This window comes from Bemisia tabaci, chromosome 2 (genome assembly GCF_918797505.1).
Source record: "Bemisia tabaci chromosome 2, PGI_BMITA_v3".
Lineage (NCBI taxonomy): Eukaryota > Metazoa > Arthropoda > Insecta > Hemiptera > Aleyrodidae > Bemisia > Bemisia tabaci.
In genome coordinates, this window is record NC_092794.1 from 69,414,324 (window position 1) to 69,442,209 (window position 27,886).

Sequence of the window (27,886 nt, forward strand, 5' to 3'; positions counted from 1 at the left end):
ATATTTCAAATACTAAGGGCTACCAAAGGCGCTAAAGGGCGGATCCATTCGCCCAAAAAAAGGAGGAAGAAAAAGAGAAGGAAAGAAGAAGGAAATACGATCACATTTGGTAAATTCTTACGCAAGACAAACAAACTGCATGTCGACGGTGAAACTACCAAACCACGTATCTCGTTTGCGGTGTTTAAAAATCTACGCTCACATTTTATTTTTTTGAAGTAGACCAAATCAATATCATTCCTTGAAATTTTCACGGAATTTTCTCCGCACAAAGAGGAAAAATCACAGAAATTTTCAAGACTGGATGTTAAGTAGTTTTTCATTTAAAAAATAAAGTATGACAGGAGTCTGCGACGTCGCAAACCGAGATACGTGGTTTGGTAGTTTCACCGTCGATGTGCATGTTAATAGCTTCAAAAATTCAACAAAATTTTAGGGAAGACCTCCTCCCCCCCCCCCCCCCCCCACCGATAGAGGTATCTAGATCCGCCCGTGGACGAAGATCCAGTATTAAAAATTTCCTAAATAGGAAGGGAACGCCTTTAGTTTTCCTTCAAATTTCAAAGCTTATAAACCTAAATTGTATTGATTTAATTTTGTAAGATTTTGAAATCTAAAAGTGTTGGGTTCTGTTTTCGTGGAATTTCAACACCTGCATACTTTTTAATCTACACAACTCCAATGTTGAGAAGCGCATTGTTACATAGGTGTGCGGATCTCTCTTCGAAGTTATCCAAAATTATTATGGAAAATCTAAACGAAAATCAATAATTATTATCACGTCCACGGTAAATTGGAAGTTCCGACAATTTGAATTCCAGCGCGTAAAGAAGGTTCTGTGATTGGTTTGCGCCAAGGTCAATTCGTGAAAGAACACTAGCTCTCTCACGCGGATTTGCCTACAAATTGTCAAATTTGAAGAAGAAGAAGGAGAAGAAAATTGATAATTTGCCGCTAAAATCAAGAAAGGACGTGTTTACATTCTTACTTTGATTCCTGGATTCGCTCAAATTCTAAATTAATTTTAATTTTTGAAAGTTTTGCCCAACATTTCCAACCATTTTCGGTAAAGTATCAGAAATTCGATCGAATAATTTAGCAGTTCTCAGCTTATCTTTTCATTTCGTGCGCAATGTAAACTTGTAAACACATGTTGAGGATCCTACTCGCTTTCGGGTGTCTACAGATCTATTGATCTCAGGCAACTTTTCTATTTTTATGAACTAAAAAATTTTCGCCGGTGGTGAGTCTGCCCAGCTCGACTTCTAACATTTTTTTTTTTGATGTTGCCTAGCTTCATGCCTCACAACTAGTAAAGATCACATGGTGCAAGACACCCTGAGCCCTTCTTCATGTGTGCTACGGGATAACCATAGACTCAAGTAAGTATGCATTTTCTATTTGAATTCTCTCTTGAGACACGATAATGCTGTGAAGTAAAGTTTAAAATCCTTGTTTCTATCAGTGGTGGACCAGCTCTGATCAATCTTTGTCCACCAATCTGGGAGGAAACTTATTGAAGTGAGGCTGATGGTTGCCAGGCCTTGTTAAACGATTGTCGAGTTTGGGGTTGAGGGAATTCATCCAAAACCGAGAAAAGGGTTTTCTGCATGGGCACCATTAGTTGGCTTGTGGATTTTAATTCAAGTCATGCATTCCTTCAGACATCTCCTCTGCAGACTTTTTATGTCAGACCCAGTGCTCTTGATGGAAAGTAAGAAAATGGTGAAATAGCTATGTGTCAATGTGAATCAGTAACGAACATTGCATTGAATACCCTCACTAGAGTGTTTTACATTATACTTTAAGAGGTATTTAATAGCATAGAAGTCTATTTGACTGGGTTTTTCACCAGTGTATCTAATCTTTTTTGTAAGCCTTAAGGTGATTTGTCATGGTTTCTTGGGTGGTTCAACTGTCGTAGGATTTATCGCATCAATTAAGTCAAATATCTCGGTAGCTTTTAAATTTTCAGCCAACAAAAGAACAGTAGGGCCTGTGCGTGAGCCATTAGAATAATTTTAAACCAAATAATGGCAAAATTTTAAGAAATGAAAGCAGTATCTTTTTGGTAAGAAATTTTGCATTTGACAGTCATCAATGACTCCATCTCTGCAGCTGATTCTGCTACAATTGCTATTTTGCACTACTCATGATGCCTAGCTACACATGTTAATTACTCACACAAGGATGAATGAAAGAAATTTAATTAAGTTCAAGTGATGAGGGAGCAAAAATCTCTTAGGTTATAAGGGAGAGTCTTTACCTAAGAATATTCCGTTCCTCATCTAATTCTGCTCTAGAAACTCCTAGATAGATTTTGCAGAGCATTCTAGTGAATACCTGGGAGTTCCCATGTAGCCACTTTGCTCTGCAAATAACCTCAACAGCTACTAGATACTGCAAACCTACTCTAACAGCGGTCCTCAAGACTCCATGAACTGTATTTAAGTTGTACCTTTTTTCAATGTCAATGCAAACCAAACTTCATAACCTTGTTTCAGTTATTGATATTCAGAATAATCACAAATTGTACTATGTTATATGAGTAAATTTAGCTATTATTAGATGTAAGTTTCTAAATTGCATAGGTACTTTATTTCTTCTTTCATTCGCCGTTATGATTGGTTAATCCCTGTCTTTATGAATGGTTTTACTTAGATGGTCTTTTATCTGCTTTTTTTACAGGTTCAAAGGAGAAAATAATTAATCGACAGCGAAGATAAATACATCAAGTAGATATGTCAAATACCTCCTGTGAGTATCACCTGCCATGTTAAATGTCAGGTTTGATTTTTCAGAACTATTGAATCTTATCTGTAAATATCAATCCAGGAATACCTCAAGTGCTGTGCAGTGATGAAGCCTTGTAGACATTTTTATTTTCATTATATTTACTTCAGATTTTTCTATTTTTTGTTGTGCATACTGCATAGACATACAGGCATATAGGCTGGTTTGCAGTGTTGCAGACTTCTTGTCTCACTTCATTTTCTACATAGGAAATGACCGAATTCATTTCTTGAAAACTCCGGTGATTTTTCCTCTCTTTGTGGAAAATACTTTGTTAAAATTCAAAGCCATGAAATCTGTACAAGCTCTTTTTAAAAAATTTAAACAGGAGTAGACATTTTGAAACTCAACTGAGCTATGCATTTTAAAAGTTTAACTGTTGAATTACATCAAGTTTCTTTCATCGCAGTTACATTCCCTGGCAGTGGCGTCTGCTATAAATCGGAGGGAAATCAATAAATCACTGCACTTGCAACTATAAGAAGACTGAGGATTGAACATTCGAAAGTCCAAACGTTTTTCTGCCAAAATGAATGTTTCCAAAGGAACTTGGAGGCATTTTCTCCTTATGTAGACATTTTTGTGGAAGCCATAGATTTGAAAAAGCTCACTTCCGAAATTTTGTTTTTAAAAATTACAAGGACAAATATTTGAATTTTCCCCCCAAATTTCAGCATTCTCCTGCCTCTGTTCAGGGTAATGCTCATGAATGCCCTCAAATTTTGTATGTATTTTCTCTATCTTGATTTCTCATAGTGGGTATCCAATTCATGGGTGCAGAAACTTCCTCAGCATCCATGGCTGTGTACTGGCTATGTGAAATAAGGCAGCTCCTGCAAGAACGGGGAAAATTTGGGGAGCGTCTGAAGATGGGACATAAGGGAGGAATCCTAAGTGAACTATGGCATTTTAACAGTAAAAATGTTAATTTTCGGGCAGAAGGCTTTCTTTTCTTTTTTTTTAGTTCTTGGGGGTGTATTTTGGTTCAAAATGTGAGGAGGTTGATTGAATTTGGGGGACGACCAATTAAAATTGGGGAAAAGCCAATTGAATGCAGCGATAGCTTGAAACTTACTGCAGCCCTGATCCAATTTTCAATCAGAGAATGATTTATGTAATTATGTATCAGTAAATATTAGCAGATAAATTACAGAAATTCTAATAATTTTAATTTCAGTTGACTTTAGTCAATATTTGTGTGCTCGGTTGATTAGAGTAAGAAAATTTTGTTACTCTGATTTAATGTAGTTCTTATTAAGTACCTGTCATTCAGGTTACATATTTAATTTTTGGTAGGCTGCATCTTTATCCTGGCATAATGCACTTGTACTGGAACTCAACTTTGGCACGATGCTTAACTTCAATGAACAATTTTTGTAGTTTGAGTGTTGGTATTTTTGATCTTGAAACAGTTTTGTTTTTGAATGTTTCAGGTGATAATATAGATGAAACGCAAGTTCCTGCAAAGAAATTAAAACAAGGTAACTAAAGTTTGTTGTTTCAATTCTCCAGGATTAAATAAAATAAGACAATGAAACGGTTCTACCGTCACAAACAAAAACAATGTAAATTCATGTTTTTCTTAGTCAAGATTGACAATTTTGATGCTGTTAGCCGTTTGCTGGCTGACCAAATACCATCAGCTTTGGAACTGAGTGATTAATACAGCTAAAAATGCAGACAGGAAGAGAGCAACAGTCATTTGGAGTATTTATATTCATCCTACAAGCTAAACTAATGTGGTACACTTTTACACAACCATGCATCAATGGTGAAATTGCAGGAACGCTTATCTTATTTTCGGAGTTTCAAAATTTCCACTCTGGTTTTATTTGATCAAAGGAGAACCAACCAAAACTATTGCTTGGAATCTTCACAGAGTATTTTTCACACAGGGAAGGAAAATTAGGGAAGTTTTTAAGAAATGACGTCTAGTACTTTTTAATTTAAAAAATGAAGTATAACAGGAAATCTGAAACTTCGCAAATCAAGATGTGCATTTCTGCAGTTTCATTGCTGACATACTACAAACTTGAAGTCGTAAAAGTTTGTACTTTTGAAACTCATATGTATCCTGCAGGTTTGAAAAATGAAAATGGCAGCCGAGAAAAGTCATCAAAGACCTTTAAGTTCTGAAACCATTATCAATGAACAGTAACTTGAAACAAACTTTATGGACATTTTTTCACAGAGAATTTGCTGCTATCACAAGAGCAGTCCGAATGTATAATCAACGACATTTGTGGGCTAAATTTTCAGTCTCTGTACATGCGTACCCTGTCAGACTGAACAGTTGAGACTGCCTCCGTGATAGCTGCTTATTTTTTTTCTTTTTCTCCTCCTTTTTTCTTTTTTTTTCTTGCTCTTGTTTTTTCTATTTTTTTTTTTTTTTTTTGTTACGAAAACATTCATTTAGGTAGAAACCTTTTGCAGGCTGAATTATCAGCGAGGATTTGAAGAGAAGATTTTATTGAAAATTTCAGAGGAATAGAACTTTTTTTTTCTCTCTCTCTTGATGAGCCTGCTGCACCTGCATTGCTGCATTAGGAGACTTTATTTTAGATGTTATTAAACATCCTGTGGCCCCTCAGGAGAGAGGCCGGCGGATTGAATAGCGGGTGTGGCCCGAAGGCCACTATTAGAACTTTTTAAAACTTTTCCTCTATTCACTTTCAGCTCGTCTGGTGTTCCAACCTCTTAAGCCACCCTCTGCCAAGAAGGACAACACAAGCAATGCTCCCAAGCGGAAATTCAATGAGATTGATGATGGCATTGAAATATTGGAAGTCATTGATAAAGATGATTCTAAAGAGAATAAGAAAGCTGTAGAGAATGGAACCGCTGAACCACAAGAAACGGTTTTAAAGAAGAAAAAAATCAGTGTCAGTGATGAAGAATTAAACAAGTCAAAGGACGATAAAATCGAGTCTGATCTAAAAGAAAAGGAAAGTGTTAGCTCCGTTGTAAAAGAAAATTCTGCAAAGGCTGCAACAGCGGAGGAGAAAGGAAACGTCGCCCTGGTAGTAGATTTGGAGGAAAAGGATCGTGTTGAAGAGGTAGGACACTCGTGCTATCCTCAATGTTGCTCAAATTTTATAACTGAAATTTATTTTAATACTTATCATTCATGACTCTTAACTCCTTTTGTTCTGAAATTTTAAACTTTGCTTTAACACATTTTCTTTCGTGTTGAACAAAACACAAGAATATAAATAATGAAAATAATGATGAAGAATGACATGTCGTGAAATATGATTTCTGAGAAGACATATTTCTATCTTTGTCAATCTACCACTCAACTTTTGAAGTGTCTGTATCTCATAAAATCTCGTCATCCTCTGGCAAAAGTATTACAAGTGTCATTTGTGCCCAGATGCAATATTGTCCAATTTTTCATGGAGAGACTAATGAACAGAATCCTGTGAAGATATAACCTTATTTTTCTCTTTTCATCAAAATTAATCCCTGAAATGTTCATGAAAGTATGTAGAGTATTTAAAAAAAAAATTAAAACAATATTAGAATGTCGGGCAACCTTGTGTCTAAGGTCTAAGCGCGAATGGCAATTGAGATGCCTTTGTCAGAAGATGACGATCTAATGAAAAGATACATCATGTGATTGCATTTCTTCCTAGCTTCCACATGACATTTTTAAGTAGCATGACAATATCAATTTAGTCATTTGACGAAAATGTCATTGTAATAATGTGAATATCAAGGCGCTTTATTGACTTATTTTTCATCTGCATTTGCTAATCATTCTATCATTTTTTTGTAGGATACAAAATATGCCTGCAAAGAAGAAGAAATGTTGGATCAGATTTCGAAAAAACTCAGTGCAAAGGGAGAAGCTGATGTCAGTATATCTTCAATGGCGGATAAAACTGATGGCTGTGAATCTAAGAGTGGTGCATCTACAGAAGATGAAATGGAAGTTTCCTGTATTGATCTTGAAGAAAAATCTTCGGAGTCTGCTAAAGAGCCTAGTGTGGTTGATCCTCAAGAGGAAAGCAATGAAGAAGACAAAAAGTCAAAAGACGGATCTGTCACATCGGAAGTCTCAGAGAATGTATGTCCTTGTCATTGAGCATAGTCGTGAATTATCTACAGAAAAATGTCATTCAAGTTTTTAAGCTGCACAAATAGTGAATCTTGATCTTGGGTACAAAATAAATATTATAATTATTTCTTCCCACTAAAACCATGAATGATTTCACCTATTAATCACAGAGGTACTAATGTGCATCGGAAATGACCAGAAGCTTTTTGCCAGCTGGACCGCAGATCCTGACCCTCTTGGTTCCGGGTTGTATCTGTAGGCGCCCTCGAGAAGAGGAAGCTCTTGTCTTTTGCAGTCTGTGATTTTTCTAGTTGAATGGAATAATGCCCAAAGGCCCAAAGCTGATCCTTCCACTTAACTTTCCTCTCATTGTGCGATGCAAAAATGGAAAAGTGCAATTCAAATGTGCAACGCTTTAAGTAGTATTAAATTGGCGCTTTATAAGACTTATATAAGAGCGTGTCAGTTATCAAGATGTGTGGATGTTTCAATGATTTTATATATTTATTATTTGACATTTCAGCAATCATTGAACGTGTCTACCTCATCTGCCAAGGAAATATCCGTCACCTCTGTCAAAACTCCAACCAGTGAAAAAAAAACCCCTAAATCTCGCAAACTCACACCAAAGCAGTTGGAAAAACAACAGGAGAGAGAAAAATTACGACTTGTAAGTAACCTTTTATTTTACTTGAGAGGAAACTGAACCAGTTGATTCAGAGAAAACCCTCAATGTATTACTTGATTATCATGTATCATGATTTTCAAGCTACAATACCTTTTCTGCTTTAAAGTTGTCTTTTGTACATTAACAGGATCAGTTTTTTGCAGTAATTATGTATTCCATGCCTTACTGCACAAATTCAATGTCTTTAAACCATTTTTTCTTTAGTGTTGTTCATCTAATTTCTTTTCTTTTGATTAAATCTTGGATAAACCCCGGTTTACAATCCAGCCCGAAACTGGGAGCCATATCTCAAGGAATGCTTCTGTGATCCATCTCTTGCACAGAAATTCTTTTCGCAATGGATATTTTGTGTACATATACCTGTTTTGTGTCAATATGCTCAGTTAATCCTCTTACTTTGCCACAAATCATCGAAGTTCAAAAGTTCTCAAGTAACAAATGTACCTTTTACATCTTACTATCCGAATGATTAAATCACTACAAAAAATGTGATGGAACTAAAGTTACCTCAGTTCTTCCAATGAAAGCTTTGATCACTCTCTTCAGAGGAACATAAAAACCACACACAAAAAAAAGAGAAGGAAATAGAGTTCAGTATTCTTGAAGATAAGAATCTTTAAGATAAGATAAGTCCATGTGCTTTAAAAATACTTCTTACTTTCAAAGGCAGTGATGGCTAAAGCCTCAACATATGAACTCCCAGTGGACAAAGGTGCATTATCAACATCATTGGAGGGATTATTCGGCCGATGATTTGTGAAAATCAATCTAGGAGTTCAATTGACCTCTGTGGCATCTTAAAAACAGGAGGTTGAACTCCTCTCAAAGCACTACACAGGGTGTCTACAAGTCCGGAATTTCCGGAAAGACCGGAAATAGCACTGATTTTCTAAGGGCGGTCCGGAAGTACCGTAAAATGCGGAAATTCTGTAAAAAAGTCCGGAATTTTTTTAATTTTTTGTCATTGTTGTCACAATTTTGAGCGAAAAATTGAAATTTTTCGAATTTCGTCTACGAGAGGTACTGAATTTTTCTGTTGAGGAGGTACTGAATTTCTTGGGAATGTACTGAAAAAGTACTGAAGAAGTACTGATTTCTAGTCAGTCTGTTTTCGTAGACACCCTGCTACAGCAATTTTTGTTTTTTTGTTTGTTTATTTGGGTATGTCAGTCTCCACAAGGTGCATCCGCAGTCTTTAGTAGAGACTATTAAGGCATTTCTCAAAATGCACTGTGGGTAAAGCCAGGGATGTAGAAAGTTCTTAGCCCTCCCATTTTAAAACCCTTTTTTCCTGCAAAAATTTCAAAGTGACGACCTTTTTACGGAACTATGTTTAAAAATTGCTGTGATTCCTACCCCAGTTTGAAAAGAAAATTACCAAATTTTTACCGCAGGTTTGTTAAAATACGTCTTTTTTTAGCCTTCCCATTTTTAAAACCGATTATTTGAGCCCTTACATTTTTGCAGAAGTCCGATTGCAACCTGCTTTGTCGTAAGGCCATGAAATTTTTTGCACCCTTGGGTAAAGCCAAATGTTCATCGGTAAGTGTGACCTCTCATTACTCATGGAAGTTGCAGAATGGCTGAAAAAACTCTAAAAAAACAAGTGGAGTTTGACGATTTTGTTTTGTATTATTTCCAAACAACTCTGACTTATATGTTTTTGCTCTCTCTCTATCTTAATCAAGGAAAAGGAAAGGAAAAAAGCAGAGGAACTTGAAGCAAAACTCAAGCTGAAAAGGGAGAAGGAGGAATTGAAACGGAAAGAACAAGAGGAGAAAGAAAAAATAAGGAAGGAAAAAGAAGAATTGAAGAGACGAGAGCAAGAAGAGAAGAAAAGGCATGAAGAACAAAAGCGGAAGGACAAGGAAGAAAAAGAGAAGAAACGCCTCGCAGAAATAGAGTAAGATCTTCCATCCTTTGAATTTTTTTTACTGTTCTTTTCACGATAACTCTAACATTATGTTGATGATTTTTAATAATTTCATTGCCATATGAACTATGTATGACTGACAGATGCCTCAAGCCAGTATATTTGGACCGTTTTGGGTAGATTCAAGGAATTATGTCCAATTTTGAGTTAATGATTGATCTGAATGGGGCCAGTTATTCTGCAATTTATGTTAAAAGTGTCTCATCAAGAAAAAATTATCTCATTTCAAAATTTTGATTTGAAAAGTGGCTTGATTAGTTTTGAGGGAACCCTAGTTCACAGAATAAATCTAAACACATACACAGGAATTCAGTTTGCTCATTCCTGGTGGAATTCAGGTATATCAGCTGCTGTGGCTGTGCTGTGCAGTGAATCTAAAAATTTGAAGTTTTTCCCAAGTGGATTTGCAGTACATGATTTTTTGTTTTTCTTCGATTACTTGGGCTTGAGGAACAAACAAAAACCGTGGGTGATCAAGTTGATCCGGTAATTTCTTGGCATGTACTAATCCTGTGCCCTAACTAACCTTCCTTTTTTTCCTCAGGCTAAAAAATGAAGAAAAACTGCGGAAAGAGGAGGAGAAACGAAAAGCAGAAGAAGAAAAAAAGAAGCAAGAAGAATTGAAACAGAAGAAGGAAAACAAAGTGAAAGCAGCATTTGCTAGTTTTTTTGTCAACAAGCCTAAAACTGAACAGTCGTCAAAGATGGAAACAGAATCAGAGGCAGCTCCTACCAATCTTGCTTTCATGCCATTTCAGGTAGAATTGATCTCATCCTCCTTTCGTTTATGTTCAACATGTTACGAGCCATTTCAGGCTCATAAGTCCAACACTAAGCTGCCCCTGTGGCATTGCTTCCAAATCTCAAGACCAAAAGATCAAATGTGGCCCTAAATACTGATGATAGCAAACAGACTTCATGAAGGAATGGTAACTGAACGCAAACTAAGAGCAGAAATTGTTTTTAACTTCTGTTACAGAGTTTTTTAATTGTTTATCAAAGTTTGTTGTCATTTTTATGTACAAATATGGATGTTAATGCACACCAGCATTTATTAAAACTTAACTGCAACGTTCTACGTTCAATATTAACCGAGATATCGCCCTTTGAAAAGTCAGGTTTTTGACATCATCCACCGCGGCAGGGACACCCTTGGTTTCTTCCTTTTTTGTTCGATCAGTGATGCAGAGGGTGCAATGCAAAACTTCAACGACGTTAGACGTATACAAACTCAAGAAACAGAGTTATTTGCTCATGAAAGATCTTTTTATCAGGAGATAACGCACTCGCAGCGAAGAGATTAAGCGGTCAATCAATTCACCTTAGTTTGTTTACGTTTAACATAGCTGATGTTTCGCATCTGTTACGAGCCAAAAACCTGACTTTCCAAAGGGTGATATCACGGTTAATATTGAACGTAGAAAGTTGCGGTTTGGACAGATCTTATTATTTTCAGCTAATCTACCAAAAAGATTAGAAAAATCTCTCTAAATTTCTGCAATACTCCAATACTGTTAAGCAAAGTAGCAAAATAGTTAGGAATTACGTTAGATACCAAACTTCAATGGAAACATCATATTAAACTTTAAAAGAAGGAATGCAATTTTAAAAATTTTAGATTAAATTGGTTACTAGGTAAGAAGTCCTCCCTTTCTTTAGATAATAAGATTTTACTTTATAAACAAATCATAAGACCCACATGGGCATATGGTTGTCAAATTTGGGGCTGCGTCCCCAAATCTAGTTTAAAATTATTGCAATCGATGCAGTCTGAAACTTTAAGAAAATTGTGTGGTGCTGAAAGATATGAAACCAATAGAGACATTCACAAGGACCTAGATATAGAATTTATTTATAAATATATTCAGAAAATCTCTCAAAGGTACGAAGACAGGCTTCATCGTCACCGAAATGAAACAGCAATTGAGTTACTAAATAATCTAAAAGAGATTAGAATACTTAAAAGAAAGAAACCTTGGGAGCTTGTCACCAACCCTGACACTGATTTCTAAGACAAAACTATTTTTAGGATCAAATTATTTACGTCAACTCAGTTCATCTGAAACTCACTCATTAATCCATTGAATCTTTATGACTGTCTTTACTGATTCCGAGTCCTAAACTCTAAAAATTTAAAATTATGTAATCGACTAACTGTAGCGAGTCAATTATTTCACCACTTTCTTTCTTAACTCTTATGATATGAAGTAATTAATCTGTTGTTACTTCTACATACATTACTTATAATTTAAGCTAATTGTATATATTTTCCTGTATTGGAAGCTTACAATGAAATAAATCTTTGTTTAAAAAAAAAAAATAAAAAAAACAAGCTAATCTAAAAGTATCAAGAATCAAAACACGATTCTGTGACCAGCGCAACTGACCCATTAATGAGCAATCCCTTTTTCTATAGTAAGGAGAAAATTATTTTCCCACTAAAAAATGAAATGTTGTCAATTCGGATGAAAATCGGAACAAATGAAAAATCTAGGGAGTTACAAAGGATAAAACAAAAAAAAAAAATTCATAAGATCTCGCCAACCTCTGACTGAGCATCGCTGCTGTGGACTACACTAGCACAATGCTGATTTTTAGTGATAGTACAGTTTATGTCTCTGACAGTTCTTTAATTTCACTGTGTCATTTTTTTTTGCAGGAAAAGCCTTTCATGAAACTAGCACCCACAACTCGGGTGACATTGTCTGCGGAACGGCTTGCTTCTCTAGAAAGTGCTATCACAAATGCGTCTGAATTGGACTTAAAAGAATTGTACATCCATCAGCTTAAATCATCCGACTATCAAAAGGGGACATCTGGCAAAACATGGCCAAGTAATGATGATGATGATTCTATTATCGTTGGTAAGAAAACCAAGCAGATTGCTGCTTATTTTCTCTGCTTTTTTCCCCTTTTTTTGTTCTTTTAACTCATGTTAAGTGTGGTTAACCTATTATTACAAGTTTTTCCGAACATTATATTGAGCTATTGATGTATCATTTGAAGTACAGTAAAACTTTGATATAACGAACGTCGATATAACAAATTCTTCGAATTAACCAATTTTTTTCGCGGTCCCGAAAAAATCCCTAACTTTTCAATGTAAAATAAATTCTATACAGGGTGTTCGAAAAGTCCCCTCCCCCCCCTCTAACTTTTGACCTAATTGAGGTAGAGATTTGAAACTTGGAGAGTGTTCCTAGATCAAAGGGAGCTACTTTTTGACCCCCCCAAAATTTTGGGGGGCCCCATTTTGGGGGGGTTACGGACCCTAACTTTTAATTTTCAAATGGGAAGACCCCCTTTGTGATACCTCGTTCGAAAGAGCATAAAAAAAGAAAATTTTTCGCGCAAACCGGAAGTCATTATCTCAAACCGTTTCAAAATGGCGGCCGGTCAAAGTTCCAAATGGCCGAAAATTGGCACCTCTGCTATTTGCACATGGATTTGCTTGAAACTCGGTATCTGGGGGTATTTTGGCACGAGAAAAACGAATTTAACGTTAGATTTTCAAAAAAACCCTAATTTTTCAAAATGGCGACCGGTTTAGGCTCAAAAAGGCCGAAAATTTGACAAACTCGATTTTTTTGCCGATGGATTCACCTGAAATTCGGTATCTGGGGGTATTTTGACCCGGGAATAACGAGCTCAACGTTAGATTTTTAAAAAAACCCTAATTTTTCAAAATGGCCGCCGATTAAAGTTCAAAATGGTCAACAATTGGCAACCTCGACTTTTTGCCAATAGATTCGCCTGAAACTCGGTGAAATAACGTCGAATTCGTTTGTCTCCCACCCAGATACCCTCAAACACCGAGTTTGAGGCGAATCTATCGGCAAAAAGTCGAGGTTGCCAATTGTTGACCATTTTGAACTTTAATCGGCGGCCATTTTGAAAAATTAGGGTTTTTTTAAAAATCTAACGTTGAGCTCGTTATTCCCGGGTCAAAATACCCCCAGATACCGAATTTCAGGTGAATCCATGTGCAAATAGCAGAGGTGCCAATTTTCGGCCATTTGGAACTTTGACCGGCCGCCATTTTGAAACGGTTTGAGATAATGACTTCCGGTTTGCGCGAAAAATTTTCTTTTTTTATGCTCTTTCGAACGAGGTATCACAAAGGGGGTCTTCCCATTTGAAAATTAAAAGTTAGGGTCCGTAACCCCCCCAAAATGGGGCCCCCCAAAATTTTGGGGGGGTCAAAAAGTAGCTCCCTTTGATCTAGGAACACCCTCCAAGTTTCAAATCTCTACCTCAATTAGGTCAAAAGTTAGAGGGGGGGAGGGGACTTTTCGAACACCCTGTATAACGAATTTCGGTATAACGAATATTCGCTTTTTCTAAGGAAATCTTCGGTCCAAGTACAAACTTTATCATGTAAATCGAACTCGATTTAACGAATGCACGGGAATTTCCGCGCGCCTGGTAACACCGCAGGGGAGAAAGCATTCTTGTCTTCACCCGCGTATTGTACGTCTGTGTCGGTGCAAAGGTCATTTTCCGACGTGGCGGGATTGGGAATTTCCGAGGCGCACATGTTTCCTCGAATAAACGGGGTGATTAAGGAGCTACGTCAACAGTGTCATCAGCACGACTTCAACCCCTGCCGTGTGCTCCTCCCTACCGCTGCACAGTTTTACTGATCAAGTGCTAACCGGGTGTTCCCCGCCGATTTTCCGTAAAATATCGTCATAGTTTAAGAGGAGGGGGGGGGGGGGGTGTACACGAAACTGGAAAACACCAAACATTTCAAAACAAGTTGTGGCCTAAAATCGGGTTTTCCGCGGTTTTCGATTTAACAAATTTTTTCGCCGGTCCCTAGAAATTCGTTATATCGAAGTTTTACTGTATTATTATTATTATTAAATTTTATTAAATGTAATGAATCATTTCAGAAGATGATGATGATATTGAGACAGAAACAGACATCGTCAGCAAGCGAACCTTGATGAGAGCCAAACTACTGCAATTCCATGAGAACCATCGACCACCGTACTATGGCACTTGGAGGAAGAAAAGCAAAACAATCAAACCACGCAACCCATGTCAAAAGGATGATGTAAGTACCATCCAGTTTGTATGGACAGATATTATGGACATGAGAGGCTACTAGACAGGTGTATGAGTTAAAACAGTAGATCAAAAACAAGGAAACAGAGGAAACAAGGCTAAAATATATATAATTATGCGGGACGTTTCGGTGTCTTACGACACCATTATCAACTGCTAAAAACAGTAAAGTACAAAAAATAATTTTCTTTTGATCTTATCCTTTGATAATAATTTTCCTTTGATTTTAATTTATTTTTTATATTTTGTACTATTCTGTTTTTAGTGGTTGATAATGGTGTCGTGAGACACCGAAACGTCCTGTATAATTTTATGTACTTTTTCCTTGTTTCCGCTATTTTCTTGTTTTTGTTCTACTGTTTCTGTTTTGAGCTGCCTGTATATGTTTATGTCCTACCGTATGAGTTAAAGCTTTATGCAACATGTTTCCTCTTCAAAATTTCACTAATTGAACGATTCACACAACCGGATGTCTGAAAATCAACTCCTAAGCAAGTTATAGGTGTTCATCATAACATTGGTTAAATTGAAAAAATGCAAATACCATTTGATCTGTGTCAAAAGATCTTGTTAATGTCTCGTGTAAGAGTTGATTTTCCAACTTCCTGCCATGTAGATTGTTTCCCACGTAAAATTTTGAAGAGAAAACAAGTGACATTTATCTCTAATTTAGACCGTGTCTAGTCGTCTATTGAGGTGGCGAAGTGTTGGATTTTTCTCAGCGATACTTAACTTACTTTAAATAGTACTTTTAGGCATTGTCAGGCGACTCAATGAGATAATACTTCTGATGCCAAAATCCTATTTTGTGAGAGGCAATATTGTTATTATTAGTGACAGGAGACTAAACAAGTTTCTTTACTAAACGTGTTTTAATTTCAAACAGTTCTCATTTAATGATTTTCCAAACCCCGCATTTACTTATTTTAGTATGCCCTTGCAAATTTAACTCCAGTGTCCACATAGCTTTAATGATGTTTAACTCCTGGAAAAATCAGGGATCCTCCGTACTCATGCTTTTGACGCATTTTGAAGGATTACTGATCTATTATATCGTAGCATTTGGTGAGCCATTTCTTTGCTCTCCTCATTTGTTTTTTCTCTCTATTCCTTCACTTTTATTGCCTTCAGGTCTTACCTCACATTCTGTCTTCTCAGGAGCTAAGGTATTAATATTTTTTGGGTTAAATTATTTTTTTAGTTTTATGTAATAACCTCTTTACCCTGACCTATCCCGTCTTCTATTTCCCTCATATATTTGTTTACAAACATAATCAGATGCAGTTTCTTTACCTTTTTTCCTTAGTCCTTTGCACAATTCAATAAGACTCTCTTTAGCCATAGCTACGCATTATTTGAATTTTTTCAACTCTAAGCATTTGAAAGTTTGAAAATCACACTACTCTGGTCGATTTGTTTGATGCTAAATTGTTGAAAATTAGATTCTTGCAAGTTTTGCCTCTTTGTTTTAAGTTCATGCTCAAATTTCATACTTTACTTTCTCTATTTCCACGTTTCTCTATAGCTTTGGTCCTACTCATGGTTCCTTTCACCAGTGTAATCAGTTTTTGAGAGCGAGTAATTATTTTATGACTCTCCTTATCCTAGTCCCTTTCCATTGATGTGGATTGCTATTTTGATGTCAACAAAGGGCATTTTTGGGCTTATCTTTAATGTGCATCATGCAATATTTGACAAATTTTTTATGGGAAATTCAACGTTCATCTTTTTTTGTAGGTTCATTTTGACTATGAAGTAGACTCAGACGATGAGTGGGAAGAAGGAGAAGGTGAATCGCTCCGTGGATCAGACGATGAAAAAGAAAGTGAGGATGATTACGAGGTAGACAATGAAACCTTCGTGCCTCACGGATATCTCAGTGATGAAGAAGTTCAAGAAGAAGAAGATGCTGAGGACATGGTTGGTTCCACCAGGCAACATATTTTAGTAGTTTTCATTAATCTTTGTTAGCTGTTGTAATATTTTGCTCCAAATTGTCCGAACATGTCTCCTTAGTAAAACTCTGAATTAGAAAATGCTCTATTCAGCTCATTTGAGCGGGTTCTCAAGTCCATTGTGGAGCCGATTAGTGTCGGTTAGATTAATGGATATAGTGGTGAGCGCATCAAACAGCTTTGTAATAACGGGGTGTCAACAAGCCTTAAAATCGAAGGAACGGCTTATAAAATTGCTCCAATTTCAAAATTGCACAGTTTAGCACAATATGAAGTGTTGACCATGTGATTCTATCAAATGTATCCAGTTCAACCTAAATTTGTCTCTCAGCACTAAATTTTCAAACTCTCAAGAATGAAACGCGAACAATGAGTCATTTCATGCTATTCTTCCTAATAAAAATTCACGAAGAGTAGTAGAAGAAAAGAAAAAGGATGGATTATCCTTATTTTTGATTCATGATTTTTTTATTAAATAAAATTTTCTGCACCAAAATTTTATGAAATTGCTATATAACAATTTTCTAACCTACATAGCAACTTGAATAATTAAAATTGTAAGAAAAAATTTAGTTGCAGGCTAGATGTCTGCAGCTGCAGAAAGTCCAAAGAGTGTGGGAAATGTATGCATGGTTTGGAATTTTTCATTGTATGTGCTCTGGTTTAAGAGCTCATCCTCTGCATCAGCAGTCTTGTTTGTCCGTGGCAAATATTTGCTGTAGCCTAGTTTGCCAGAGCAGCCATTTCGTGAATGTTACTTCAAAGAGTTCTCCTGATAGTTGAAATAAATAAGTCAACAGTTCATAATTTTTCAGCAAAGAGGGATACTTTATGCTTTTCACTGATCAGGGGAAAGCACTAAGAAGGTATCCCAAATTTTCTGAAAGACTGTTAAAAACACTTTGTCTATAAAGTGTGAGAAAAATTGACTTTATTAGAATTGTGGTTCCAATTTTGGAATCTAAATTGTGTGAGATCAGACACAAAAGTGGTAATAATACTATTTCTTTTTTAGAATCCAGAGGCACAGAAATTGAAATTGAAATTATTAGGCGAAGAATTTGAAGCTGAATTATCTGAGAAAACAGAGCGGTTGAAGCCGATCCTTGTCGGACCCATGTGGATCAACAATAACGTTGAGGATACTACCTGTGGTAAATTACCTTTCACCTTTTTTGATCCTTTCAGCACACAATGAAAAATTGGTTTTTGCCCCCTCGATTTTTAATTTATTGATCAGTGGGAGAAATTTTTCCTTGTTTCTATGTAGTATGTATTGTATCAACAGTTGTGTTCACAATGCCACCTATTTGCCAGCAAGGGTGTTAAATTCACGTCACTCCTAACTTAACCTTGATGTCCCTGAATGGATCTTATTTCTATGGTGAAAGTAGTAAAACATGTATCGCTGTTTTGTGATTTTACAGACTGCTTGTCATATTTTACTTTCTCAGGGACAAGATCACTACTGGAACAAATTTTGTATGATTTCCTATACCTCTCTTAAAAATATTTCACGAGATTCATGCAGTAATTTATTTTAATATTCTTCTAAAAAAATAAAAAATAGTGAAAATGTTGCAATTCTTCAATTGAGATCCATATTTATGAAGTTTTATCAACAATCTATCCAGCTACTAGAGGTAGAAGCGGGCATTAAAGTCCATTGAGTTTTAACTCTTCATGAAATCGAAACAACTGTATTTTATGTCTGTGTTCTTTCACATCCGGAGGAACTTTTTTCTATTCAAAGTCTTTTTTTTTTTTGCTCTCTCGATTTTAGTACTCAATTTTATGATGAATCTTTTTCTCACAAATTAGAGAATCTCAACTAGAAATAAGTGTTACCTCTTTCACTGATAATAGAATCGATTTTTTTTCATTAGTTGACAGTAGAATCGTGAAATATTTAATGCCCCGTCGAGCTGTATGGAAAGAAAATGGATCAATCTCAACAACTGAGCCATTTGGTGCTGATGAAAACTCTCCAGATAAAGAAAACAATCCTACCTCCGGCAAAAACCGCAAATTTACAGATGAAGGTATGAGGAAACTATGACTAATTTAAATTCTGTACTTATAACAGAAAATGATGGCCAAGATGTCTGCCTGTTGGATGCAGGAGAAGTTCAACTAGAAGAAATCAATTTTCTTCATTATTATTACACGAATCTTTGATGAAAAAGTGAATCGCATCAAAAAATTTATGGCACTAGTCAGTGATGACATCATCAAAATGTTAGCATCAACGTGACTAGGGGCAAAATGAGATCAACTTAAATAACAAGCTTCAAACTTTTTTTTTTAACTTATTGCTATGCCGTTTGTTTTTAATTTTTGTGGCATCGACATATCATTTAAATGAGATAAAATCAGCCCTCTATAAAATAACTGCGTAATGCAAGGACAAGTCTGCTCACAAGTACGGTTGTTGTCGGCAACGCCCTTCATCGCACTGGTTGTCAAAGAAACGTTGGTTGGCGCATACTCATGGTGCCATTTGTTGGCAAAAATGTGAAAACCAGTGGCGTGCGGTGGGTTCAGTGACAGAGCAAGCTCTAGCGTTCGCCATCCGGGGGGGGGGATTTAACGTAGCCTCTTTCCCTTCCCCCTCCCCCTAGCTTCCCTAGAAAATTCTTAAAATTTTACTCTTTTTGCTCTATTTTTCGGATGAAATCTGATGGAACAACTTGAAAAACTGTGGTTTTATTTCTTTCTCTCTTATTTATGATTTCATTTACTCGCAAGGTCACAATGGGTTAAATTTATTGTGTCAAGTTAAATTTTCAAAAATCGTCAGCAATGGGCCTGTTGCAAACTTTTGTCCTGATGTCGACATTGCATGAAATTGCTCAACAAAATGCACGATGAGCGCATTGGCAAGTCTGAAATGCACTCAATATACGTTCACAATCTGCGTAGAAATTGCGGTTTTTGAGCTCGCTTCAAAACGATACTACGACGTGACATTTTTTAGAGGATCGTCCATCGTCGGCAAATTCATCATCCGAGCAGTTTGCCAACGAACTTGTTTCGAATGTTATTGATCATTGGAGCATACTCTTAACTCCTAATTTTGCCACTTATTCAAGGTATCATAGTCTTTATTCTACAGCATTTAGAATTTTTTGGGTTACTTAAATTTACCCCCCCCCCCCCCCAAAAAAAAAAAAAAAAAGGCTTTCTGCATTTAAAATAGGATTGAGAATTTTCAAATTCATCACCAATTAGATCGAAGTGAGCCAAATTTTATAGAACTTAAAGGCATTTGCTTCGGAGGAGCAAATACAGCCGCGACAGAAAGAGGGAACAAGATATCGCATCGGAGGCAAAAGCAGCGCGCTGCGGTGACGGGCCAAGAGATGGCCAAGAGAAGCGAGCTGCGATCGCGCAGCGAAGGGCTCGGACTCGGAACGTACCGCTCTCTCCGCCTGCCTTGATTCCGCCGCCAAGCAGTGGCTCTCAGCTCAGCTGATCGCAAGCTATTCTCCAGCGCATGAGTCGGCCCGTGTTCAGGCCGCGCTGCGGGCTGCGCCACCCCCATCCGCTCTGCCGCTTTTCTACTTTGGTGGCTCTATACATATTTCCGTCTCCCTCTCTTTCTGTTTTTAATGCAATTTACTTACTGAGCACATTTTAGAAATTATATTTGCTAAAATGTAAAACACTTAATAGGTGTAATTTTCTTCTTTCTTTTGAAATCTTTGGGCAAGTAGTGCTTGCCTTGCTTATCCGGACCGCACGCCACTGGTGAAAACAAAAAAGGATTGATGCAAATTTGTCAGGACGAGCATGGCTGCCATTGCCTGCGCGGTGCCGGACGAAACGTTTTGTCAAGGCAATGGGTTAAATTTATTGTGTCAAGTTTAAATTTTTCAAAAATCGTCAGCAATTGATCACATAATATCTACTAAATTTTTTGCATCAGCATTCTCTCCTCCAAGCAAGGGTAGAAGTCATTTTTGCAAAAGCTTTTTCATGCAGCAAAGTTTTGCCCCGCCATAACAGATAGCCACTGTCACAATTTTACGAAAAACTGACTATTTTTCTCAAGACCATGAGCTTAGCAGTATGCATCCAAATAAAGTTACAATGTACCTGGCCATATCAAGATGTAACTAAAAGCACAGAATCATTACAATGTGACCAGGAACATAGAGAAACAACTGCAATTCGGGTTTTACTCCTGACATCTACATACCTTGTAAAAAAAAGAACGTATCGAGCGAGGAAGAGTGTTTTTCAAATTGCGTCAGTTCCACTCTTTTTTGAAAGAGAACTGAACTTTAAAGCACTTCTTACTGTTATAAAGAAAAATCTAAGCCAGAAATAAAAGAGGAAAAAATTGCAGCTGTGAATTTTCTGAAAGATTGTTCTGGTGTGCTTTAGAAAGGATTCTATTCATTTTTGAGAATATTGTATCCTCCATGAATCCATCCTCTTCCTTGATTTATACAAGCATCTATATTCTCATTGAGCGGAAGTAGGCAAAGCTAGATTTGTGTTTAACTACATTTGTGATTATGCATCTTTTTATGCTTTCTAAGTAAATTATTCTATTTTTGTTTTGCAGAAGTAAAAGGTTTAATTCGGCTGATCCATGGAAGTGTGAGAAATCGCAAATTTTTAGTCAATGAATTTTTGAAAATATTGGAAAGTCAATCAAGTTCAGCAACATTAAAAAATATAAATGCAAAAATGAAAGAAATAGCCACGTATCAAATTTGTCCCAATAATGAAAATGCAAAATTGTTTGGACGCAAATGTTGGTAAGACCCTCTGCATTATTCATTTGCTATTTTGGTTTAGGCTCTTGTTAACTCACACAAGTGTGAGGAAAATGGAATTGACCATATGGATGAAAAATTCTTCAGAAAAATTTATGTGAGTTTAGAGTTGATGTGTTGTAATGATAACAGTCTTGAAAGGATAGCTATCAATATACTGAACTAGCTGGAGGAAGATTCTAAGGAACAGATCAAGGCAATTGATCATTTAAGATAGATAGTAGGAGTTCTTGAGTTAGCACATAATAATTCTAAATACAAAGGCTGTCCCAAAGTAGGTGAGACTAATGCTGCTAATTTTGAATCAATGCAGCTAGGAAGCTTATCCTGGCTGTGTTCAAAAGAATAACTCACTTCCCTTAACTGACACTAAGTTTATTATCTTTGTTCCATAATGTGTAAAGTTACGAAAGTTTGGGAGAAAAAAAGGTCCAAAAAATCACCAAGCACCGTTTTTAGCATAGATTTTTCCTCTAGGAGCAAGCCCTTCAAAAAGTATTTTCCAAAACCCTATGGACTGAATGAAATTGGCTGCATAAAACACGACTCAGCAACACTGTTTCGATGTTGTTTGATTGTGGGCTCAAGCGTGTATTAGCGAGATTTGAATGATCCCCACAACATATTGAGACTTTCGTGCGGAGTTCCACCAGTTATATTTTTACGGGTGGGTGCTTGCAGGTTTTGTGTGATCAGTGCTTTTCCCCTGAATTCAGTTCCGGTCTTGGTATAGACAAGGAAATAAAACAACATCTTAGGATATATTATGGAATTAAAAAATCAAATTCCATTGGAAAGCGCTGGCTGCACAAAAACCAGAAGCACTCATTGGTGAATATCCAAATGCCATAACTCTGAGCACAAGTTTCAACATGTGGTTTGATAACGCATCTGATGCAATGAGGACGTCTGAATAGTATTACCAAGTTTTGTTTTATACTGCCAATTTCATTTAGTCGGTAAAGTTTTGGAAAATAGTGATTGAGCAGCTTGCTTTTTTCAACAAATTCATCTTATATTTTGTTTGACTAAAATGTTTACCCAACTGATACTTGTGTATTGTTTCGCCCCACTCTGGTAAGTTACTTTCAGTTTGTTCTTGATTTTGCTTTTTATTTGGTGCTGAAGATGTAGCATTGTTCTGAGAAGTATTGACCTGATAATAAAAGTATAAATTTAAGATAATTTTTCTCAGTTTTTCTTGTTCTTTGTTTGGCATCACATAGATGCTGCGTGCAGTTAAGTGAATTTTGCCGTCTCCTAGTTTTGTAAACTCATAAATTTCTTGTTTTGAACATGGAAGTTCTCATCTTTTCTGTGTAAAAATCTCCCCTCTCCTCTACTCTCTTTTTTTTTCCACTGTAACACATGAAATGAGTTGTATTTTCTGCTTCTCAGGTTTGTAGCTCCCGAAATTCGAGCTCAGTATGGATTGAGTGAGCTTCTTGCAAGCGACAACCCACATGTGGCAAGTGTTCCAGACTCATCGCCGATGGCAACCCCAGATCCAACAGTAGCTATCACTAAATTTACCAAAGTTCTTTCTGAAGAAGAGCGACTGAAGCAGCTTTCAGAAATTTCAACAGAGCACAAGCAATTGAACAGCCCCCAAATCATCTCAACTGCCTCACCTGCTCCCACTGGCGTTCCCCTCATTACCAAGTTTACCAAAGTTCTGTCTGAGGAAGAGTGCCAGAGGCAACTTACCTCTCCAGCTGCTGAAAAGTAAGTTCATATTTCATACTCTCTTAGTTTGAACTAGAGGCCAGGGTTTACCAGTAATCAGAGAAGAAACTTACAGTTAGAAAACGTAAAATTTCACAGTTATTTATATTCTGTTCTGTTTTTATGACTTTGAAACTTTTATTTTCTTAAGTCAGGGTCAGTGCCCCTTTGAGCCCTTTGAGATGTTTTAATTTATCGATGGGCATTCTGATGGACCTAAGGTTACATGCATAGTCGTTTCTTAAATAGATCCTTTCCTAAAAGGGCTCCTCAGAGGTTGATAATCTTCCAGATCTTGGACAGCCACTAAAAAAAAAAATTATATTTCCATGAAATCATGATTTTGTCCCCTGCCTATTCAGCAAAATCATACATAATTTTGTCTGAAAATGAATAAATTGGATTTTTCGTGGTTAATAGTGATTTGGTGTATTGTAAAAGTCGAAAAAAAAGTCATAATTTTTCTTGGAAGGTGCTTGACTCTTATCTTGCAATTCGCAATTTTGGTAAAAAAATTTGATTTAATAATGCTTTAGGGAACCATGCATTAACTAATCAAATCAGAGGATGCATTTGTACATTTTCTTATTTGCTTGCTTCGAAGCATTGAAATTAAGAAAAATCCTAATAGTGAATCTGCTGCTTTCTTTAAACTAGACGGTCGTCAAATGTCTGAGTGCTCCACTCCGTCATCATGGAAATGGGCGTTTGCAAGCGACTGCGCCCCATCATTCTTCGCCGCACCTTCTGCACTCACTCTGCAATCTTCCCTCACTTGGAACCATAATTTTTATCTCCTCTCAAAGGATGATGATTTTTTAGTGAACGCAGTTTATATTATTAGAAATTATCTTGAGAGAACTACATGGTAAACCAACTGATAGTCTACAGTGTGATTTTTGAAAAAATGCCCTATAATTTTATAAAATAAATTGAGTTCAAAGCTGCTAATACCTGGACTTTAAAAAAAAATGTTATATTTTAAAAGTCACCCCTGAGCCGCAGATGTTGAATGCCAGTTCAGCCTACAGAATTCTGGGATAAAAAAAAAAGTTGGTTCAAAATCTTTGTAAAAATTAAACTTCTGATAGATTCAGTTTAATGTATGGCCATCATATAGTGCAGTAATTTTTGAAATCTGATATGATCAGTCTGTGCAGCCAGAAGTATTCTCGATTCGTTGCCCTTGTGCATCCTTAATTGGACTGTGTTTAACAGAAAGGAACCAAGCCACATCAGCTATTGCCAAATTTAACTGGGGAAATTATTTGCTACAAGAGAACGTTTTTGCGGATTCCTTTGAAAATTTTCAGGAATTTGCTTCGTACTTTAGAGAAAAATCACTGAAATTTGCACGAAAATTTGTACACCCGTTTTCATCTAAAAAATTAAATTGCCCAATTACATTTGGCAATAGCTGATGTGGCTTAGTTCCTTTCTGTTTAACGCGGTCCAATTTTATTACCTTGAGAGCCATTTATATGCCACACAAGGCACATATTGATTGCCAAAAAGTGAAACGACTTATCTCTGTTTGCTACGTTGCAGACTTCCAGTCATACTTTATTTTTTCCAAACTAGTCAACGTAATTTCTTCGATTTATTTCCTTGGTGAGCAGAATATTTTGTGTAAATTTCATATCATGAAGTTTGTTTGTTTTCCTTTGAAAACATAAAATAGGAGCGGAAATTTTGAAACACTGCACTGAAGATATGTTGCTCCCCACTTTGGCCATCGATATTCTGATTTGAGCACCTCACCTATGAGGTCTTATTTTCCCCTATCATTCGACTTCTTAGGCTCTAAAACTTTTATGTCTTATTCCAGACTGCCCAAATCTCACGATAAAATTTCAAAATCACCATCAATCAAGAGCTTTCTCACTTCGCCAAAGCCTGGTTCTTCCACTGCCACTGCTTCTAGTCCTGTCTCATCAAAATTGTCGCAGCCAGCACCAAAAGAGAAGAAACGCCTTCCACTCTTGGCCTCAGTGAAAGTAGGAGAAGAAATTCCTGCTGCCGTGCGACCGAGCTGTGCATCATTGGCAAAGCCTCCAGATACCCCTAAACAGCCGGAAAAAAAACTGACATCAGAACCCATGCACATCGACCCTGTCGAAGCCTCTCCACTTCCATTAAATTCTGTCCCTCCATCTTCTAAAGGCTCAGTTGGTGCAGGGAAAAATTCTTCAATTCCAAGTTCCTCTGGGGTTAAAAAACGTGTTCCATTATTAGTTTCTGTTAAACGCGGGGAAACAATTCCTTTGAGTGCGAGACCAAGTGCTGCAAATTGCCTTAGCAATGAGAAGGAAATGAAAGATAGTTCTAAAGCAAACTCATCGGACGCAGGTAGTTCAAAACCTAATGTGATTCCATGTGTTGAGCTTGAATGAGTGATTATGAATAGTCTGTTTAGGGTTTAGGTAGATCGTCCTTTTCATGCCATTGGTGCAGCATCGTCAGCGTTAATTTGATTCCTTTGGCAGATCCATTTTGTTTCCCCAATTTTAGGTGTCCCAAGAAATCTCCAGCTATTTTCCATATCCAGCTTAGCCTATAATGAGACAATTTACCAGGTACAAATTGAAGCAATGAGTTACATCTTCTCTAGAATTCTAAATTTCACTCAGTGAAAGAAGTTTACAATGAAAAGTTTGAATAACATGCTTAATGAAGGAATTCAAGCATGCTTCTAATATCAATGAAACCGAGTGGTATCTAACGGAGCTATCGACAATTAAGTCCTTTTAAGTCATGGGAATAGTCATTGGACGGTCCTTTACTAATTTTTCTCTAAATTGTAAAATGAAAAAAACTCCCCCAGAATGGAGTTCTCTCATCGAGTGCCTTATCCTGATGTATCATACTCCATTCAGGATTTTCATAAAAAGCAAAGATTTTTCTGGTAAATTGATCAGTAGAGAAGTTGCTCTTCTTGAAACTTTACTGTAAAAATCTGAAAAGTTCTGGAATTCAGAAAGTTAATCGGAAAGCTCTCTCTGAACGAAAATGAAGAGAAAACGATTTCAAGAATTAGAACAGCACATGCAGTTTTCCTTAAATCCTTCATGATGTTGTAAAGTTTTTTTTCCCCTTCTCAAAAGATTTTTACCAACTGTATCTTTTCTTCAATGCACCTAGGTATTTTCTCCTTTCACAGAATTTCAATGTTTTGCTCTGTAACAGAAGCGAATCTCTTGAATCAAACTCAGCAAAATTAATTGGAACATTTGAGTACCTCTTCATTTAATTAATTCCTCCGATAAAAGACCAATGGGACAGAAAAAAAATTCGAAAAAAAAAGATATTTTACTTGAAGTTTTGTTCAATTTTACTTCTTGGTGTAAGAAGAAGAAGAGAAAGAGGCATTTTAAAAAGAATATCTTTGTTGGTTCAGTTCTAAAGTTTGAATTGGTGAAGATTTATGGAATGATTGCAATTGATAATGCTGGTTTTGATTCTGGAAGCTTCAATTAAAAATTTACTGTTTACTCAAGATTAATAGGATTTTCAGCTTCCTTGATCAGCCCGATCAAGGAAGCTGTGCAAGCAAAGTAAGCCCCACTTCTAACTTTCTTTAAAGAGAGTAATACCAGCGCCTCGATTGTTGAATCGTTATCAAATGATCTTGATCGATGTATAGCATTGTTAAGATAGGGAATTATCGATCAAGGTCATTCCATAATGATTCACCAATCGACCTGCACATCTTGTGGAAGATTTGAATTAAAGAACTCAATTAAATTATTCTGATTGGTAAATCTAAGACATAATGTATCAAATAGTGTCAATGTATGTTGAACAATAGATTTGTTATCCTTCCGAAAATAATCTCAGTGATCAAGCTATGTGGTAATATTTATGGGTAAATATGGCTTTCATCTTAGTGTAATTGTAGCCATTTAGTTAAAGATTTTTCAATCATGTTAAAAACTGAGCACTTTATTGGAACTAGAGTGAAGTAAACGGAAGCTCAAAAAATAAGTTGATTGTCAAAAAATTATTGTTGGAAAATATTTAAAGAACAAGTTTGCACTACAAAAAAGAGAAATTATGGAGTAAATTTCTTTGAAATACTTGACCATAATCTACTTGCCTGCTGTCAGAGTATCAAACGCATTGTCTCACTCACCACCATATTTAAATTGAATTGGTAGTTTTTGTGACCGAATTGGAGCACACAAGTTTAAAATCTCATGAAACTGTGATTTTAAGAAGGATCAAGCCAAGGTGTTGCAGCAATTGTTTTTAGCCGACTTGTTGCTAACCTTTATATGGATTGTTCGTAAAATTTATGCCACATCGATAACCTAAGTAAAAAAACGAATACCTATCCAAGATTGCATCTTCCTAAGTGTCTGCCTATGTTTAATTTTTTAAAGGGAAACCAATCAACAGTTTCTTTTGACATTTTTTGTAAATTTTCTTTAATCAATCTAAAAAAAAAATACTACATAATCGCAAGGAAACATTTCCATTAGTTTTCCTTGAAGAAAATGAAGCATCCTCACAGATTTTTCAACGTTGCAATTAAGATGACGCAATTCCTGTCTTTAGTCATTGATGCGTACCTAACTCTTGGATACTAGCTGATATAAGCTGATATAATGAATATAAGCTGAATATAAGCTGATCACTTACACACTTTTTCTTTGTAAGTCTATACTTCCGGCTCTTTTTAAAGATCAAAAGAGATGCCTTTTTAGAGCTTTTGTAATTTTATTCAACCATTTTGTATATATGACTAGTTTTTAGTGAAGTAAAGTTCATAGTAATTTTTATTCAATTTTTTTATTTCTTCTCTACATACTTCAAAATCAAACAAGACAACCCTCCAATATTTACCAAAGTGAAAAATGTAATTTATTCCTATCT

At 36.3% G+C, this 27,886-nt stretch overlaps 1 protein-coding gene across 2 annotated transcripts; it reads left to right on the forward strand.

Moving 5' to 3' along the window:
• Positions 1 to 930: 930 nt before the first annotated feature.
• On the forward strand, positions 931 to 27,792 carry LOC109041869 (uncharacterized). 2 transcript variants are annotated; one of them, XM_072296171.1, is made up of 17 exons: positions 965 to 1,066; positions 1,295 to 1,382; positions 2,689 to 2,757; positions 4,227 to 4,274; positions 5,470 to 5,849; positions 6,572 to 6,862; positions 7,377 to 7,523; positions 9,230 to 9,444; positions 10,019 to 10,232; positions 12,134 to 12,338; positions 14,370 to 14,533; positions 16,282 to 16,464; positions 17,515 to 17,653; positions 18,386 to 18,541; positions 21,073 to 21,268; positions 22,685 to 23,011; positions 24,840 to 27,792. In XM_072296171.1, exons 3-17 carry the CDS (start codon positions 2,742 to 2,744, stop codon positions 25,402 to 25,404), a joined length of 3,246 nt encoding a protein of 1,081 aa, XP_072152272.1. In that variant the 5' UTR covers positions 965 to 1,066; positions 1,295 to 1,382; positions 2,689 to 2,741; the 3' UTR covers positions 25,405 to 27,792. The 2 variants fall into 2 exon arrangements, with proteins under 2 accessions (XP_072152273.1, XP_072152272.1); XM_072296172.1 differs by having other exon boundaries at positions 931 to 1,382; positions 14,373 to 14,533.
• The last annotated feature ends 94 nt before the right edge of the window (positions 27,793 to 27,886 follow it).